Consider the following 20,152-nt stretch of genomic DNA (forward strand, 5'->3'; position numbering starts at 1 on the left):
ATCCTCATCCTCATCCTCATCCGCTTATCTGGGGTCGGGTCGCGGGGGGAGCAGCTCAAGCAGGGGGCCCCAGACTTCCCTTTCCCGGGCAACATTGACCAGCTCTGACGGGGGGATCCCGAGGCGTTCCCAGGCCAGTGTTGAGATATAATCTCTCCACGTGCCTGAAACACCTCCCAAGGAAGGCGCCCAGTGGGCATCCTTACCAGATGCCCGAACCACCTCAGCTGACTCCTTTCTAAGTAAAGGAGCAGCGGCTCTAATCCGAGTTCCTCACGGATGGCTGAGCTTCTCACCCTATCCCTAAGGGAGACGCCAGCCACCCTTCTGAGAAAACTCATCTCGGCCGCTTGTACCCGCGATCTCGTCCTTTCGGTCATCACCCAGCCCTCATGACCATAGGTGAGGATAGGAACGAAGATCGACCGGTAGATCGAGAGCTTTGCCTTGTGGCTCAGCTCTCTTTTCGTTACAACGGTGCGGTAAAGCGAACGCAATACCGCCCCCGCTGCTCCGATTCTCCGGCCAATCCCACGCTCCATAGTACCCTCACTCGCGAACAAGACCCCGAGGTACTTGAACTCCTTCACTTGGGCGTTCATGGTTGCTAGGGAAACCACCTACCGTCGCCACCCGTTGCAGCCAGTGTGAACTGCCCAGTTTTAGAACGTCGCAGCCCGTCTCATCGCAAGGAGTTGCGAGTTGCAAGTCGTTGCAAGGCGAAACTTTGGTCTGAACAGGATTTTAGATACAAGTATATGTAAGGTTAACGTAAAGCATGAATTATACAAGAATATAAGGTCAATATATTTACAATGGAGCCAAATGTTGATATTATCCTTGGTCAACAGGTATTTGCATTCCGAGGGACATTTACATGTTCCTCATTTACATGTCCCTCATTTACAAGTGGCCGACTAGGACGGCTGGCTCACGACACGATGAGGAAACACCCTCCTATGTTTTCTCCTCTGTGGTATTTAGAATGTATATTCTGTAGGCTCCAAGTTAGAGTTAAGGTAACTAATCCATACCCTGGTTAAAATCAGACACTACAAGCTTTAGGATTATGAATGTATATGTCCCAGACAAATAAAGTGGCATTTTTAACTATTACAATTGCATATTTTACTGTTTAAATTAATATTGATTTCACAGGGCTCATCTCTTAAACCCATGTGGTAAGTCATGGTGATTTAAGATCAGGTTAATGAACAAGGCGATGAATGGATTTTAATGAAAGACCTCACTTCATATAACTAATGTATAATATGTAACTTCATTTAACTAATGTTTAATATGTAACTCTTCTGTACGTAATAATGGAATTATGTATGGAATGGATTTTAGACATCGTGGGCGGGACATAAATGCTAGTGATGAACGGGGCGGGCCCCAGCAGCAGCTGCCTCTTGGGAAGATAAACCATGCCATTGCCTCCTAAAAGCACCCCCTTGTGATGAGGATTTGGCTGGTAGACTACAATGACTGTTCTTGCACAGGTATTGGATCAGCAGAAAGAGTTTTACAAGGAGATGTTACTGCAGCAACAGGATAACTTTAAATGCTTTATTCAGCTCATCATGGATGCTACTAACAAGAGACTGGATGTAAAAACCTTAAAACTAGCTTGGAATTCACCAAAGAAGAGTTTGAAGAGAAAAGAGGAGGCTAAATTGAGATTGAAACAAAGATAAAGTCATTTGAAAACAACATAACATACTGTAAGCAGGAAATTGATTGAATGTTAACCAAGCTGGACTACATTGAAACCAGTGCAGGAGGACAAACTTTCTAATTGACGGGATTGCGGATGAGAAAGGAGAGAATTGGAATGAATTGGAGAAGAAGGTACGACAAATGTTTTCAAGCAACCGGGGCCTGGACAGCACCAAGATGGACATTGAGCGTGCCCAGAGAATTGGTCAGTTCCAGGAGGGGGTGAGGCCAAGGAAAATGTATGTAAAACTTCTGCGCATTAAAGATAGAGACAGCATTCTCTCTTCTGCCAACAAATTAAAGGGCACAAAAATCTACATAAATGAGGGCTACTCAGAAGCAGTGCAACTGAGGAGGAAAGAACTGTGGCCCAAATTGAAAGCTGCCAGAGAAAGAGGTGACAAAGCCAACCTGAAGTATGACAAGCATCACCCCTTGAGATGGACAAAGCCAATCACTGGCTTAAATAGGTTCAACGCTCAATTATTCTGATTATGTCTCTGATTTTAAACTAACCTTTTATTTTATTTTATGGTACAAAGAAAAGAACTACTTCTGTGGCATTAAATTTGCCAAAGAAAGGCTGGATATTAGCTCATTCAAACATTTGCAGCCTAAGAAACAAGGTCCATGAGATGGCCACAATCTGCTCATCAAACAATATTCATGTTGTAGCTCTGACAGAAACACACCTAGACAATACTTTTAATGATTCTGAGCTGGCTATTAAAGGGTACAGGTTATAACGACGAGACAGGGACAGATATGGCGGTGGAGTTGCATTCTATGTTCAGGAAGACATTCCAGTTGTGGTGCGGGAAGACATCACATGCACTGACATTGAGATGATTTGGCTATAGATCCACCTTCCATTTTGTAAGTGCGGCCGCCGACCGAGAGTCGGCGACCGAGAGTCGGCGCTCTCGGTTACCTGCACGTTACCTGCATCCGGGCGCCACGCCTCCTCTGCGTCATGCAGTGCGTCATTTCCTAGTGTATTCTAGTTTCAGCGCGGAATCCACGTGTACCTTCATATTCCGACTGAGCTGAGCTGAGAAAGTAGTCAAAGCCATGTTTTTGCTTAGGATTCTGATCTTGTTCATCATCATCATGATCTACCTGGTGACGCTCTGCGACACGCCCTTGGTAGGAAGGATCCGAGCAGGTAAGTTATATTTTATTGTTACATTAATAATTACACAATCTCGCTAATGAGGCTCATATTGGGATGGGATGGGATGGGATCACTCTTTATTGTGGAGCAAACTGCGACTGGGACTGCTTTCAACTCAGTATTAGAGTCCGAGTAAAGACTTATTGCATGTTATTGTACAATAAGAACACAAGAGTACAATTATTAGGCTTGGTTCCTCAGCAGCCACATAGCAGCAAAAATACAAGAAAGCCAATAAAGATGAGTACAAATAAATCTATCTGGCCCAGTATGTGAACACTGGTGTATCTACCCTGGTTCCAAAACGATGTACGCCTCGTACTGATGTCCACAGCCAGTTTATTCTCAAAAGTTATGGAACACCGTGAAAACTGCAGTAAAATAAAACAAATTTCATATAGGCTACATTATTTTCACAGATTATTAACTAATACATGGGAACACATGTCTCAATATTGAGAATAATACCGTTTACGCCTGTTGAGCCAGTAGTAGACTCCTCTCCCGCTCTCTCTTTCCCGCTCTTTCCCGCTCTCCCTTTCCCGCCCTCAAATTCAAATTCAAAAAGCTTTATTGGCATGACTATTGTGGTAAACCAAACAGTGTTGCCAAAGCATTACAGTGTTATGCATTACAATAAATATTATGTATAATAACAAAAGAGAACGTCAGAACAATATGTACATATAACAACCTATAACAATATATCATAACATACAGATGTTAATATGTACATAAAGAACTAATAGTTATATTATAGTAAAATTAAATGAATGTAAAGAGAAGCTTTATGTCGCCGCCGGTCCAGAGACGTGTCAGGTGTGCGCGAGAGACATAACGGACACTTTAGTTACTGCCATGTATACAGTACATTCGGAACACATTTTAGGAACAGATCTATGCCGCATAGAAATCTATGCGGCATAGATCTGCCATGTAAACGCGGCTAGTGTTTAAATGTGGTCGATAGTGTTTACATGTGTTCGATATTGTTTAAATGTGATCGATAGTGTTAAATGTTCTTTTCCCTCACTCTCCACCTCATCCCTAACTCTCCACCTCAAGCTGGTGTGTAGTGAGCGTTCTGGCACCGATTGGCTGCCGTGCATCACCCAAGTGGGTGCTACATATTGGTGGTGGTTAGTGAGGTCCCCCCTTCACTTTAGGCGTCTTTGAGTGTTATTAATTATTATTATTATTCATGTTTAACCTCTGTTTTCCTTTTATTCCTAGTCTGTTTTACATAGTTTTGAATGATGACTATATGCTCTGTAAGGTGACCTTGGGTGTCTTGAAAGGCGCCCCTAAATTAAATGTATTATTATTATTATTACATAAAACACATTATAGGTTACAAATAATCATGAAAATAAGACACAATAAAACAGTGAGGCCTGGTGTAGAATGTCATCTTCTCAATTTGTGGCGAGCTGAAATAAACTGTCCTGCGAGGACGGAGCTCTCTTTTCTCTCTCCCATTAATATTTGTAGTTGGTCTACATGGGAGTTCATAAAATGTGGGTGTTTTTGGCCAAATTTACTAAAGTATAATTCGCGGACATTTTTGAATTAAGGGCATTGTAGGAGGAAGTGCTGCTCGGTCTCTACAGCAGCTTCTTCACATAGCCGCTCCTCTTTGGGCAGCTATGTTTTCCTATGTCGGCCTGTTTCTATGGCCAGGCTGTGCGCGCTCAATCTGTACTTTTTTAACAACACTCTGTGTCTAACATCAGTGACTGTGGTCAGGTAGGGGGCCACAGTGCACTGTCTATTTAGGGACAGATAACACTGCATTTTGCTCTGTGTGTGTGTTTTAGTGTTCCAATGGGTGAGGTAGGTTTGTTTCTGATGTTTTATAATTTGGTTGAGTCTAATTGATATGTTCTCCGACTGGTCCTGGGGCTGAGCAGAGGGGGAACCTGTCTGTGGACAGAGCCTCAGGACCAGCTGAGTGAGGGGACTCCTGTTCGTCTCTTGGCTTTGCAGGGCTTTGTGCTGGAAGGAGTGGGGGTCACTTTGTTTTAGATGTAGCCAATATTTAATTGATCGTTTTTGGATTTTTAATAGAAGTGGACCAATCTTGATACTGCACATGTTGTTTGTGTACATTGATTTTATTATGTCATATGCTTTACCCCCTACACCGCTTTGAAGAGGTTTGTAAAGTAATCCAATGTGCCAAATTGAGTCAAATGCTTTTTTTAAATCAATGAAACAAGCAAATATTTTGGTTTTGTTTATGTTTTTGTCTACCAGGGTGTGTAGGGTGTAAATATGATCTGATGTGCGGTGATTTGGTATGAATCCAATTTGACTTTTGCTCAGGACATTGTGTTTCATAAGGAAGTCTATGAGTCTCGAATTAATAATACTACAGAAAACCTTCCCCAGGTTACTGTTCACACAAATACCTCTGTAATTATCAGGGTCAGATTTATTTCCATTTTTAAAAATAGGTGTTATCAGACCACGATTCCAGATGTCTGGGAAGTAACCTACACTCAGGATCAAGTTGAATAATTTTAGAATAGCCAATAGCTAGCTCTCTCTCTCTCTCTCTCTCTCTCTCTCTCTCTCTCTCTCTCTCTCTCTCTCTCTCTCTCTCTCTCTATTGTGTTGCAAAAACACTGTGTCTTACGCTTACCGTTACCCTAACCTTAACCCTTAAGTAACATTTCTTCATCATAAACTACAAGTTACGCTGGTACAATTATCAGTATATGCTATTTGTACCCTGGTGTTTACCCTAAGGCTACATTGTATGTAGCCTACAATGTAAACACATAAGGGAAGTTGATACACTTGCAAAATGGCATACAAACATCCAGTCCAATATGAAAGAAAAAAGCTAGCTTCATTAAGGAATCGAACCCCTTATCCCCGCGTTACTGAGTTGTTCTCTGACCACTAACCCATCAGGTCTTAGTACATGTGATTCAAGAGTTAACCACTTGACAATCTTTAAACTTCGGTTGCCTAGAGATTGTAAAGACAGTGATGTGTGTACATTGTGCGCGTATCCGTCACTCGCGATGTGTGTGCAGTCCAAAATGAAAGAAATGAAAGAAAAAACCTTGCATCACTAGGGAATCGAACCCCCAAGAATCAGTCTTTAAACGTTGGTCGTTGGTAACTGTAAACAAAGAGATCGCATTTTGTTTAACTGCTAACTAACAAACGGGTTTATGGCCGTTTTCACACCTAACCGTGCTCAAATCTGCCAGTGTGAGTGTGGCCAGTCTGGCCAGGCCAGGCCAATTTGGCCACTTGGGAGAGGTGTGCTGCTACGGTACAGGCCGCTACGGTACAGATGCTAATGAGCCGACACACGCACACGCACGGCTACGCAACCTGAGCTGGATGACGTATAGTCCATGCGACGACCATGGACATAATAAAGGCGACAAGCCTTCTTTCCCATTAAACGGTAAACATGGCGTCAAGTGGTTCAGCTGTTGGTGTGTTCTGTGTTGTTGTCCATTGTTGTTAAAACTCTGACTGGCGGCAGACTTTATTATGGTCCATACAGCGGACGCTTGGTGATGACGTGTTACAACGTGATGACGTATGTACAAGAGCCTACCGTGGCCAGGCCACAGTTGCAACGGCCAACGGCCACGGCCAGATGGCCTAGTGTGAGTGCAGGCCGGAGAACAATGGGGCCAGTTGAGCACGGTTAGATGTGAAAGGGGTGAAAACGGCCAACGGCCACGGCCAGATGGCCTAGTGTGAGTGCACCCTAAAAGCCAAAACCTTTCTCACATGCACCATCGCGAGTGACGGCTACGCGCACACATGCACACCCATAGCGAGTGACGTAGGACGTGAAGTGGCGTCGATTTACAGAGTCCCCTCCTGCTCTCTCTCTCTCTCTCTCTCTCTCTCTCTCTCTCTCTCTCTCTCTCTCTCTCTCTCTCTCTCTCTCTCTCTCTCTCTCTCACTCTCACTCACTCACTCACTCACTCACTCACTCACTCACTCACTCACTCACTCACTCTTACTCTCACTCTCTCTCCCGCTCTCTCTACTATTTCCAGTTCACGTCTAACTTGACCAGGAAGTCACCTCTTCATCCATTTGTTGTAGACATTTCCATTTTAACAGCAGAACCATGAACTAAACTGAATTTAGCCATCATTAACTTATTAACGTAATAAAATGAACATAATAGAATAAACATAATAATATAACAGTCAGAAATCAAAGGACTTTTGTACTCCTACGTCCGGTGTTGCCATAGTAACGCATTGCCGTATTTCGAGCGGCAGCTACAACTAGTTTCCCATAGAGCGGTGTTTTACCCACGTGGAATATGGCCGAGCAAGCCGGGGCAGTGATGACGAGTGAGAGCGCAAAACAACGGGAAAAACTGTGTGTGTGTGTGTGTGTGTGTGTGTGTGTGTGTGTGTGTGTGTGTGTGTGTGTGTGTGTGTGTGTGTGTGTGTGTGTGTGTGTGTGTGTGTGTGTGTGTGTGTTTGATAAAGTGTGTGTGTATCCATGTGTCCATATGTTTTTGTTTGTTTTTATGCTTGTTTGTGTATGTGTGTGTTTGTGTCTTTGTTTGTATGTGTGTGTGTGTTACAAGGTTATGAATATTACACATTAAGAGTTACCTTAAGCAAACAAATAAGACTATGTGGAGAAGGTAAATGCAATAAAATAATAATAATACTAAGCATACTGATGCTACACTTTTTGCTCATGCTGTTTTCTTCTTTTATTTTTTATTTTTAGGACATCACTATTACGAAGTCGGGAGCAACATGAGCCTTCCAACCGGTCATCGAGGCAACAACCTAACTAGTGTTGGGGGCCAAATCGACTTGAAAGGTAAGTTGTGAGATCTTACCGGTCCAAATGATGGAACCGACCTGTCACATGTCGTTAATCGTTAGTCATAACTTATATTTTTAAGTTGCACATTTCTCAACCACACCAACGGAGACCTGACCATCTTCAGTGTGACTGAGTGAGAGTGGGTTAATCACCCTATCACTCAACGGTTATGACAGCACCACTACCACTAAGGTTGCTAGTTTGATTCCCCCGGCTCCTCCTCCTAGCTGAGTGTCGAGCTGTCCCTGAGCAAGGCATCTCACCCTAACTGCCACCTTAGGGAAGAATGCTAGTTCAATCCCCGGCGCCCCCTAGCTGACGGTAGAGTCGACCACGCAGGGCGACAGCCAGCTCGTCAGGAGCAGTCAGGGTGTGGTGCCTTGCTCAGGGACACCTCGACACTCAGCTAGGAGGAGCCGGGGATCCGACTAGCAACCTACGGGTTACTAGTTAACCCGCTCTACCTCCGGATCGACTGTCGCCCTGTGACTAACGACTAACTGAGAACGTGTCTCTGTGAACAGACGGCGTGCCCCCACCCAGCAGCACGGCCCCCCCCACCACCACGGACCCGGCCTCCACCACGGCCCTGGCCACCATTGAGGACCCGGCCTCCACCATGGACCCGCCCTTCACCACGGCCCCCCCCACCACCACGGACCCGGCCTCCACCACGGCCCTGGCCACCATTGAGGACCCGGCCTCCACCATGGACCCGGCCTCCACCACGGCCCTGGCCACCATTGAGGACCCGGCCTCCACCACGGCCCTGGCCACCATTGAGGACCCGGCCTCCACCATGGACCCGGCCTCCACCACGGACCCGGCCACCATTGAGGACCCGGCCTCCACCACGGCCCTGGCCACCATTGAGGACCCGGCCTCCACCACGGCCCTGGCCACCATTGAGGACCCGGCCTCCACCATGGACCCGGCCTCCACCACGGACCCGGCCACCATTGAGTACCCGGCCTCCACCACGGCCCTGGCCACCATTGAGGACCCGGCCTCCACCACGGCCCTGGCCACCATTGAGGACCCGGCCTCCACCATGGACCCGCCCTCCACCACGGACCACCCCACCACCACGGCCCCCCCCTCCACCACGGACCCGGCCACCATCGAGGACCCGGCCTCCACCACGGACCCCCCCACCACCACGGACCCCCCCACCACCACGGCCCCCCCCTCCACCACGGACCCGGCCACCACCGAGGACCCGGCCTCCACCACGGACCCCCCCACCACCACGGACCCGGCCTCCACCACGGCCCTGGCCACCATTGAGGACCCGGCCTCCACCATGGACCCGGCCTCCACCATGGACCCGGCCTCCACCAAAGCCCCCCCAAGCGCGGGCCCCCCTGCCCTCCTGCGGAGCAGAACTGTCTGTCACCCTGAGGGGTCAACTCAGCCGTTCGTGTGTAAATGTGTGTGTGATTGGATTGGTAAATGGGTGTCTGATTGGATTGGTGAATGGGTGTGTGTTTGGATTGTTGAATGGGTGTGTGTTTGGATTTGTAAATGGGTGTGTGTTTGGATTGGTAAATGGGTGTGTGTTTGGATTTGTAAATGGGTGTGTGTTTGGATTGGTAAATGGGTGTCTGATTGGATTTGTGAATGGGTGCCTGATTGGATTGGTGAATGGGTGTGTGAACGGATTGTTCAATGGGTGTGTGAACGGATTGGTAAATGGGTGTCTGATTGGATTTGTGAATGGGTGTCTGATTGGGTTGGTAAATGAGTGTCTGATTGGATTTGTGAATGGGTGTCTGATAGGGATTGGCATAATTAATCGATGCTCGATAATCGATCGTTAAGAAATGCGTCGATCAATTTATATTGTTATCGATCAAAAGGTCGTTGTGTTGCATACTGTGAGTCTTGAAGCATTTAATTGAATATCACTATGTGGGAGAAATACCACCCTGCCGACTGGTGGAAAGTGAATGGAAGAAGGTTCCTGTCAAAGTTAGCGCGACAATACCTCTGCATCCCCGCAACTTCGGTCCCGTCAGAGCGGGTGTTTTCTGCTGCTGGACTGACAGTTACAAGGCTGCGTTCGCGTCTGACCCGCGAGCATGTTAACATGCTTATATTCCTAAACAAAAATATGTAGGGTTAGGTTATATAAGTAGATTGGCTTGATTAGATTGGTTCGATAAGTACATTGGCTAACACAGAGCTTTCGTGTTGCTGACGGATGTCACAATCTCTGTGTTCGTCAATCTACTTATCGAGTCTTGAAAACAAAATGGCGTCGACGGGTGATCTACTGATGGTATTGCGTGTATAAAATGTACATTTTAATAAACAATCTGTTCACTTACAAAGTTCTCAATGCCTCGTTTTATATGTTAAGACCCTTATTGTACTACCAAAGAAGTGTCGGGCTACTTCTAGCCTTTTAAATGGTTTAAAAAAGCGATTTAGTTTTTACCATTACCACTGCCCCCATTGTTCCAAGTTTATAGCGTCTTGATAGAATCGGCTAAAAACAGCCAACTGAAGAAAGCGTCTATATGCGTTTTTTGTGCTCCAAAACGAACGTTTCAACTCGTTATCATACAAAACATATCCCAAATCCTTTTTACACCGGAATTCCCCTTTAATGTACATACAAAGATACGTTGCTGAAGTGTGGATGGCCAAAAGTTAGAGATCTTTGATTGATTGACAACTCTGGTCTACTAGATCCTCCAAACACCTGTATTCATTGACTGTCAGCAGAAGCTACCAGGCTAAGGGCTAACCACCAGCCAGCTCCACCAGGCTAAGGGCTAACTACCAGCCAGCTCCAACAGGCCAGGCTCAACTAGATTGAATGTGTATGGGGGCTGTATATCTGTGGACATGTTGGTGTTTATTATTCTGCTGGAGTGAAATTATGTTTTAATTGTCATCCAGAATGGGGGTAGTGTTACGAGAGTAGCGTATGTGTGTGCGCCAGAATGTCTGTGTGCGTGTGTGTGTGGGAGACGTCTGTTTAGGGAAGAGTGCAACGAGTCCGGTTATGTTTGGTGCAGACATGTAATGTTTGTTGTTGAAACTGTGGGATAAGGTACCCAGTCGTCAAGAATCAGTGCCCGTGTCATTCCGACCTGCCAGCTCCACCAGGCCGGGCTAAGGACTAACCACCAGCCAGCTCCTCCAGGCCAGGCTAAGGACTAACCACCAGCCAGCTCCACCAGGCCAGGCTAAGGACTAACCACCAGCCAGCTCCACCAGGCCAGGCTAAGGATTAACCACCAGCCAGCTCCTCCAGGCCAGGCTAAGGACTAACCACCAGCCAGCTCCTCCAGGCCAGGCTAAGGACTAACCACCAGGCAGCTCCAACAGGCCGGGCTAAGGGCTAACCACCAGCCAGCTCCACCAGGCCAGGCTAAGGGCTAACCACCAGCCAGCTCCACCAGGCTAAGGGCTAACCACCAGCCAGCTCCACCAGGCCGGGCTAAGGGCTAACCACCAGCCAGCTCCACCAGGCTAAGGGCTAACCACCAGCTAGCTCTTCGTCATTTGAAAAGAACATAACAGACCCTAAGCTGGAAATGTATCTAATGTTATCCAAGCTGGACTACATTGAAAACCAGTGCAGGAGGACAGACTTTCTAATTGACGGGATTGCGGATGAGAAAGGAGAGAATTGGAATGAATCGGAGAAGAAGGTACGACAAATGTTTTCAAGCGACCTCGGCCTGGACAGCACCAAGATGGACATTGAGCGTGCCCAGAGGATTGGTCAGTTCCAGGAGGGGGGGGAGGCATGGGAAAATTGATGTAAAACTTCTGCGCATTAAAGATGGAGACTGGGATGGGAAGACGTCACATGCACTGACATTGAGATGATTTGGCTATAGATTCACCTTCCATTTTGTAAGTGCGGCCGGTGACCGAGAGTCGGCGCTCTCGGTTACCTGCATGTTACCTGCATCCGGGCGCCAAGCCTCCTCTGGGTCATGCAGTGCGCCATTTTGTACTCCTAGTCTCAACGTGGACACGTGTAGCTTCATTCTCCGACTGAGCTGCGCTGAGAAAGTAGTCAAAGCCATGGTTTTGCTTAGGTTTCTGATCTGTGTCCTCATGCTCTCCGGGCTGCCGCTCTGCGACACGCCCTCGGTAAAAAGGATCCGAGCAGGTAAGTTATATTTTATTGTTACATTACAATCTCGCTAATGAGGCTCATATTGGGATGGGATGGGATCACTCTTTATTGTGGAGCAAACTGCGACTTGGTCTGCCATCAACTCAGTATGAGAGTCCGAGTAAAGACTTAAATCCGCCATTGCATCAGAATCAGTTACTTTTATTGCATGTTATTGTACAGTAAGTACACAAGAGTACATTTATTAGGCTTGGTTCCTCAGCAGCCACATAGCAGTGAAAATACAAGAAAGTCAATAAAGATGAGTACAAATAAATTTATCTGGCCCAGTATGTGAACACTGGTGTATCTACCCTGGTTCCAAAACGATGTACGCCTCGTACTGATGTCCACAGCCAGTTTATTCTCAAAAGTTATGGAACACCGTGAAAACTGCAGTAAAATAAAACAAATTTCATATAGGCTACATTATTTTCACAGATTATTAACTAATACATGGGAACACATGTCTCAATATTGAGAAAAATACTGTTTACGCCTGTTGAGCCAGTAGTAGACTCTTTTCCTGTTTGGCCAGTAGTAGACTCTTTTCCTGTTTAGCCAGTAGTAGACTCTTTTCCTGTTTAGCCAGTAGTAGACTCTTTTCCTGTTTAGCCAGTAGTAGACTCTTTTCCGCTCTCTTTTCCGCTCTCTTTCTTTCTTTCTTTCTTTCTTTCTTTCTTTCTCTTTCTTTCTTTCTTTCTTTCTTTCTTTCTTTCCCGCTCTTTCTTTCTTTATTTATTTCCCGCTCTTTCTTTCTTTCGAGCGGCAGCTACAACTAGTTTCCCATAGAGCGGTGTTTTTCCCATGTGGAATATGTAATATGGCCGAACAAGCCGGGGCAGCGATGACGAGTGAGAGAGCAAAACAACCGGAAAAACTGTCTGTGTGTGTGTGTGCTTGTTTGATAAAGTGTGTGTGTATCCATGTGTCCATATGTTTGTTTGTTTTTATGCTTGTTTGTGTATGTGTGGGTTTGTGTCTTTGTTTGTATGTGTGTGTGTGTGTTACAAAGTTATGAATATTACACATTAAGAGTTACCGTAAGCAAACAAATAAGACTATGTGGAGAAGGTAACTGCAATAATAATAATAATAAGCATACTGATGCTACACTTTTTGCTCATGCTGTTTTCTTCTTTTCTTTTTTCTTTTTAGGACATCACGATTACGAAGTCGGGAGAAACATGAGCCTTCCAACCGGTTATCGAGGCAACATCCTCACTAGTGATGTGTGGCAAATCGACTTGAAAGGTAAGTTGTAAGATCTTACCGGTCCAAATGATGGAACCGACCTGCCACACGTCGTTAATCGTAAACATAACTTATATTTTTAAGTTGCACATTTCTCAACCACACCAACGGAGATCTGACCATCTTCGGTGTGACTGAGTCAGAGTGGGTTATACACCCTATCACTCAACGGTTATGACAGCACCACTACCACTAAGGTTGCTAGTTCGATCCCCCCGGCTCCTCCTCCTAGCTGAGTGTCGAGCTGTCCCTGAGCAAGGCATCTCACCCTAACTGCCACCTTAGGGAAGAATGCTAGGTCAATCCCCGGCTCCCCCTAGCTGACGGTGGAGTCGACCACGCAGGGCGACAGCCAGCTCGTCAGGAGCAGTCAGGGTGAGGTGCCCTGCTCAGGGACCCCTCGACGCTCAGCTAGGAGGAGCCGGGGATCGAACAAGCAACCTTCGGGTTACTAGTTAACCCGCTCTACCTCCTGATCGCCTGTCGCCCTGTGACTAACGACTAACTAAGAATGTGTCTCTGTGAACAGACGGCGTGCCCCCACCCAGCAGCACGGCCCCCCCCCTCCAACACGGCCTCCTCCACCACGTGGCCGGCCTCCACCACGTGGCCGGCCTCCACCACGGGCCCCCCCAGCGCGGGCCCCCCCAGCGCAGAGCATAACGGTGGTATGTACACTTTCCTCCTCCTTCATCCTAATGTTAGCGCTGCTGTTTTAGCTTGTTTAGCTTTATAACCTGCACTGCACTTTGGGGGGAGGCATGTGGCTCAGGGGGTAGAGCGGGTCGGCTGGTGACCGGAAGGTTGCTAGTTCGATCCCCGGCTCCTCCTAGCTGAGTGTTGAGGTGTCCCTGAGCGAGACACCTCACCCTGACTGCTCCTGACCAGCTGGCTGTCACCCTGAGGGGTCAACTCCGCCGTCGGTGTGTAAATGTGTGTGTGATTGGATTGGTGAGTGTGTGTGTGATTGGATTGGTGAGTGTGTGTGTGAATGCAGGGGTGAATGGGTGGCATTATTGTCAGGCGCTTTGAGTGGCCACTGGTTAGAACAGAGTGCCAAGCATTAACAATCACTAGGTTAACCCATCCTCCGTACTCAACAAAGCTAGGATACGATGCTAAGTGCTATTTTTTTATTTTTAAGTGCAAGAACGTACAACATACAATAACTGTGTACATTAAGTGCCAGGACATACAATAAGTGCATAAATTAAGTCCCAGGACGTACAAACATACAATAAGTGTGTACATTAAGTGCCAGGACGTACAAACATACACTAAGTGTGTACATTAAGTGCCAGGACATACAATAAGTGCATACATTAAGTGCCAGGACGTACAAACATACACTAAGTGTGAACAATTAGTGCCAGGACATACAATAAGTGCATACATTAAGATTAACCATACATGATTAACCATGTCTGACTATGTACCAACTCTTCCACCTACTGCGTTTGAGTTGCCATGACAGAGAAGTCAAGACAGACCTCTCTCACACTTTTGTTTGCATATCCTTCGGTGTACAGATCAGTTAAGATCATTAAGATCAGTCAAAATTAATTCTTTGCACCTTCGATTAGTTTGCTTTGAGTTGAGATCGAGTATCAGTTTCAAGTATTTTATGCATCGCATCTATTAATTTTTATCATGACCTGGACTATAATACATCATTGTAATTAGTATCGCTACAGATACTGATATATATATATATATATATATATATACATATACTCATGTATAAACTACTGTCACCTTTTTCATCAATTGTTCTTGTAATCTGGGAGAAACCAATTAATGAAAGCAATGGTACGTCTTAATTAGAGTGATTGAACTCTCAACTCATTTACATTTAAGAGATGTTTGCTGACGCTTTTATCCAAGAATTCTTGCTGACCCTTTTATCAAAGACTAATCTTCACTCTGTTCCAGGTTCTCTTGAAGCTGGAATGGAAGATGGATCTCCAAAACCTCTTCTCGACCCGAATGACCCAGTCAATGTTTAGTTTTATCAGACTTCGGGGAGACTTTTCAGCACCTGTTATTATTAGTTAAAGCCCAACTCTTATCTCTCTCTCTCACACACACACACACACACACACACACACACACACACACACACACACACACACACACACACACACACACACACACACACACACACACACACACACACACACACACACACACTCTCTTAGGGCTTAATAAATACTACGCTAGGTACCTGGATTGTGGGAATGAGGAGATGTGTCTGACAGAAAGTTGTCAACATTTTAACACAAAAAAAAATGAAGTTTACGTTTTTTTTTTTTTTTTGAAGGAATTACCAACAACAGGTGTTTTCCACCAGTTATGTAATGTTTACGTTGAAAAACTACTCAGGGTTTTAAATGCCACAGACCGGTACAACGTCTGACGGTAAACTCCCAGAAGTGTTTGTGCAGTTAGAAGAGTTGCCTTTAGCGACAAGAAGAGGGCGCCAGTGGAGCATCATTTCGTCAGCACCACCAGTCAAATCAATACCATGTTCTTATTATGCAAACTACATAACACATAAAAGTTATACTCACTTACAAGGCATTAAACCGGTGGATATTTGTAGCATATGCTATATTCTGATGTTCCCTCCCCTCTCCCCTTGCTAACGTGCCTTATTGTCTCGGGCAACGAGCAAACCCTGATGTTTAACCTGGAATGGTAATTATGTTATGTTTTTTGTAATTGGCATGTTACAATTACAATAAAGTTGTTTTTAATACTGCAATCTGTCCCTCGTAATATACAGTTTATTTTGAATGTTACTTAGCTACATGTTAAAGGTGGTATTTGATAAGAATCGGTTGGGAACAAGAACACTTTGAAAAAGAAACACTTTATTTACATAAAGAAACAAATATAAAAACCTACGATTCCATGGTCCCTATACCATATATATATTTGAAAGTAAGCAATGTCTCTTTTATAGAAGGCTTATTTTAATTAATAGAAAATGAATGCGTTAAGGTTAAATGAATATTAACTGTATCGATCAGATTGATTCTTATCTCATCAAGTCGCACCGGATCGTTAGAACATTGAATCGAATCGCATCGTTCCATATTTAAATGTATCCTCCCTGAACCGTATCGTAGCACATGTATACGTATCGGATCGTCCTATAAAGGAGAGATGCACACCCCTAATAAATATCATACAAACAAAAAACAGTGATAAAAGGTATACCATCACATTTTATCAATAACTTGGTCGGTTTTACACCATCAGTGGATGGTTTATCTTTCTATCTTCCTGGGGGTAAGGACTACCAATGCAGAAGAGGTGCTTGAGGTGGTGGAGGGGTGGGCTCTGTGGTGGCAGCGGCCTTGATGATCTCCTGAAAGAAAACATAACAAATTAGAAGGAATTATAACTGGGTTATATGGCCACATGTTATGTACAATATATAATGATATAGATATTTCTACCAAAATAAATGAAAAATCACACTGGTTTATAAAACAACACAAAATGATGTTTGTGTGAGGGTGCCTCTGTGTGTGCGTGCGCTTAGTTGCGTTTGGAGTGTAGTTGTACGTGCGTGTGGGCGTGTGTGAATGAAACTTAGAGACAGAAGCTGAATGATATAGATAAAAAAACAAACACAATAACAACAGACCAATATTGCCATTAACTTGACTTTCCACAGTTTAACACTGGCCAATACGAAACTCGAAACCATTAACAATGGTTAGTGAGTTATTTAATAAGTAGGCCCATTGCATTAACTAAATATGATCTATTTGTAGGTCCTATATCGATCAACAAAGTATACGTACGTAAAGATTGTCCAAGGGATGACAACAACGCCCCAATACAATTTTCAATATAGGCAAACACTTCAATGAACTAAACTTCTAGTAACTAGTGCTGGTTGAGGTTAATCTGCAGCCGGCCTCCTGTCAGATAATCTGATTATCTGTGTGTGTGTGTGTGTGTGTGTGTGTGTGTGTGTGTGTGTGTGTGTGTGTGTGTGTGTGTGTGTGTGTGTGTGCGCGTATGTGTGTTTGTGTGTGTTTGTGTGCGTGTGTTTGTGCGTGTGAATCTATGTGTGTGCATGTTTGTGTGTGTGTGCGTGCGTCTGGGTCTGTGTGACATCAACGAGGATTATCAGAAGGCGGGCGGATATCGAGGGAGTGACACATGGCTCCCTAACACAGCACCCTTCTCCGGGTCGGTACCGTCCGGTCGTCACCGTCATGCCGGTGTTCTTCTCCCCCGGGCCGCAGACGCTGCGCGCCGGGCTGTCCTACGTCGGGAGCGCCGTGTTCGCAAACAACCGCACGATGGACAGCGACGTGGCTCAGGAGCAGGACGACAGATCAGGTTCGCAGCGTTCGTACCGTGTACCTGACCTACCTTCCTGAGATCATCCACGGTTTGCGTTTCGCAATGAACAGAATGTCAACAGGCGAGATCCGGATGGTCTAGAGGGGCTAATAACAATACTAACACAAGTCAGTTAGTACTACTAGTAGTAGTCAGACCACTAGGTGATGAAGAGATACAGTCAGGTTGTGTTGTTACGGAAGAGACACAGTCAGACGGCTTGATAATGGAAGAGATACAGTCAGACAGCTTGGTATTGGAAGAGATGCATTCAGACTGTGTGGTAATGGAAGAGATACAGTCAGACCACTAGATAATGAAGAGAGACAGTAACGGTAATGGCCTCTTGTGTCTCCAGCGGTCCACGAGTTGGTGTCCCACCTGCCGCTCCAGATGCTGCTCTACTTCAACATGTTCTACTTCCCCTGCTGGGTGGGCGTCCGCTGTGGCCATGCTCCACCTCAAGGTAACCTAGTTAGTACTCTAGTTAGTACTGCTAGTACTCTAGTTAGTACTTTAGTTAGTCAGTCAGAGAGGGAGCTATAAAGGGCTGATTGCTGTCCCACGTCACGCAACGCAATGACTAGCAGACGCTTCGACGCAATCCTGAAGCTGTTTTGGTCCTGCGTCGGGTTTTAGTGAGCGGACCAATCACAGCCCTTGATGCTTCGTCGCCTCGACGGAAGGTGGCAATTTTGGGGAGGCGCACGCCAGGCCTTTGCGGTGGACGCAAGTAGGGTCCGCAAGTACGTAAGGGGTCTGTAAACCCCCTTGCGTTGCGTGAACGTGGGACCATAATCAGCCCTTGAGTAAGTGTCGTGAATGAGTTGTCACTTGTACTTACATCGCAGTGCACTGCTTCTATAAAACCCATGTCTAGTTGTGTCCGATACAATCCACTATAAGACCTAAAAGTTATTAAAGTTGTAACTATGGTGTAACTATGGTTGATGGTGTATCTCTGTGTGTGTGTGTGTGTGTGTGTGTGTGTGTGTGTGTGTGTGTGTGTGTGTGTGTGTGTGTGTGTGTGTGTGTGTGTGTGCATCTGTGTGTGTGTGTGTGTGTGTGTGTGTGTGTGTGTGTGTGTGTATCTGTGTGTGCGTGTGTATCTGTGTGCGTGCGTGCGTGCGTGCGTGCGTGCCTGCCTGCCTGCCTGCCTGCCTGCCTGCTTCACTCTATTCTCAGGTGACATCCACGATGATGTGACCAGTGTGCGGGAACGTGTGCGGGTTTGATAAATCGTGTGTATCCATGTGTCCACATGTTTGTGTTTGCATTTTGCTTGTGTGTGCGTGTCTCTGTTTGGGTCTTTGTGTGTGTGTGTGTGTGTGTGTGTGTGTGTGTGTGTGTGTGTGTGTGTGTGTGTGTGTGTGTGTGTGTGTGTGTGTGTGTGTGTGTTACAAGGTTCTGAATAATACACTTGGTTCTCATTTGTTTGGTTTTATATTATTTAGAGCTACCTTAAGCAAACAAATAACACTATTGGGAGAAGTTAACTGCATTAATAATAATAAGCATACTAATGGTCGGCTGGTGACCGGAAGGTTGCTAGTTCGATCCCCGGCTCCTCCTAGCTGAGTGTCGAGGTGTCCCTGAGCGAGACGCCTCACCCTGACTGCTCATGACCAGCTGGCCGTCACCCTGAGGGTCAACTCCGCCGTATGAATGTGTGTGTGATTGGATTGGTGAATGTGTGTGTGTGAATGAATGGGTGGCAGTATTGTTAAGCGCTTTGAGTGGCCACTGGTTAGAACAGATTGCCAAGCATTAACAATCACTAGGTTAACCCATTCCCCGTACATGACAAAGCTAGGATACGATGCTAAGTACAATTTTTAAGTGCAAGAACGTAAAACATACAATAAGTGTGTACATTAAGTCCCAGGACATACAATAAGTGCGTACATTAAGTGCCAGGACATGCAAACATACAATAACTGTGTACATTAGGTGCCAGGACTTACAAACATACACTAAGTGTGTACATTTAGTGCCAGGGTATACAATAATGCATACATTAAGTGCCACTGCTATTATCATAATGATTAACCATGTCTGACTATGTACCAACTCTTTCACCTACTGCGTTTGAGTTGCCATGACAGGGAAGTGGACTATAATACATCATTATAATTAGTATCGCTACAAATACTTAAATATATATACTAATGTATAAACTACTGTCACCTTTTCATAGATTGTTCTAGTAATCTGAGAGAAACCAATTGATGAAAGCAATGGCACGCCTTCATTTGAGTGATTGAACTCTCAACTTCTTTACATTTACATTTAGGAGATGTTTGCTGACACTTTTATCCAAGAATTCCCGTTGACACCTATATCCAAGACTTATCTTTACTCTGTCTCTCTCAGGTTCTCCTGAAGCTGGAATGGAAGATGAATGTCAGAAACCTCTTCTGGAACCGAAAGAGTGAGTCAATGTTTAGTTTTATCAGACTTCGGGGGGACTTTAAAGCACCTAAAATGATTTGTAAAAGCCCAACTCTTGTCACACACACACACACACACACACACACACACACACACACACACACACACACACACACACACACACACACACACACACACACACACACACACACACACTCTTAGTGCTTAATTTATACTACACTAGGTACATGTATTGTGGGAATGAGCGGATG

General features: G+C 45.5%; 1 protein-coding gene across 1 annotated transcript; it reads left to right on the forward strand.

Moving 5' to 3' along the window:
• Positions 1-17,284: 17,284 nt before the first annotated feature.
• Positions 17,285-18,302, forward strand: LOC115553888 (transmembrane protein 17A-like). Its single transcript, XM_030370416.1, has 3 exons — positions 17,285-17,486; positions 17,848-17,955; positions 18,292-18,302. The coding sequence occupies exons 1-3, from the start codon at positions 17,360-17,362 to the stop codon at positions 18,300-18,302; spliced, it is 246 nt and encodes an 81-aa protein (XP_030226276.1). The 5' UTR covers positions 17,285-17,359.
• The last annotated feature ends 1,850 nt before the right edge of the window (positions 18,303-20,152 follow it).

The sequence above is a fragment of the Gadus morhua genome, chromosome 11 (assembly GCF_902167405.1).
Source record: "Gadus morhua chromosome 11, gadMor3.0, whole genome shotgun sequence".
In the NCBI taxonomy this organism is placed as follows: domain Eukaryota; kingdom Metazoa; phylum Chordata; class Actinopteri; order Gadiformes; family Gadidae; genus Gadus; species Gadus morhua.

What these genes read in the sequence shown, in the direction of transcription:
- LOC115553888 (XM_030370416.1), top strand. Translation starts at nt 17,360, where the DNA reads ATGCCGGTGTTCTTCTCCCCCGGGCCGCAGACGCTGCGCGCCGGGCTG. An exon ending in GGAGCAGGACGACAGATCAG is followed by an intron (nt 17,487 to 17,847) that starts GTTCGCAGCGTT and finishes TTGTGTCTCCAG; the next exon opens with CGGTCCACGAGTTGGTGTCC.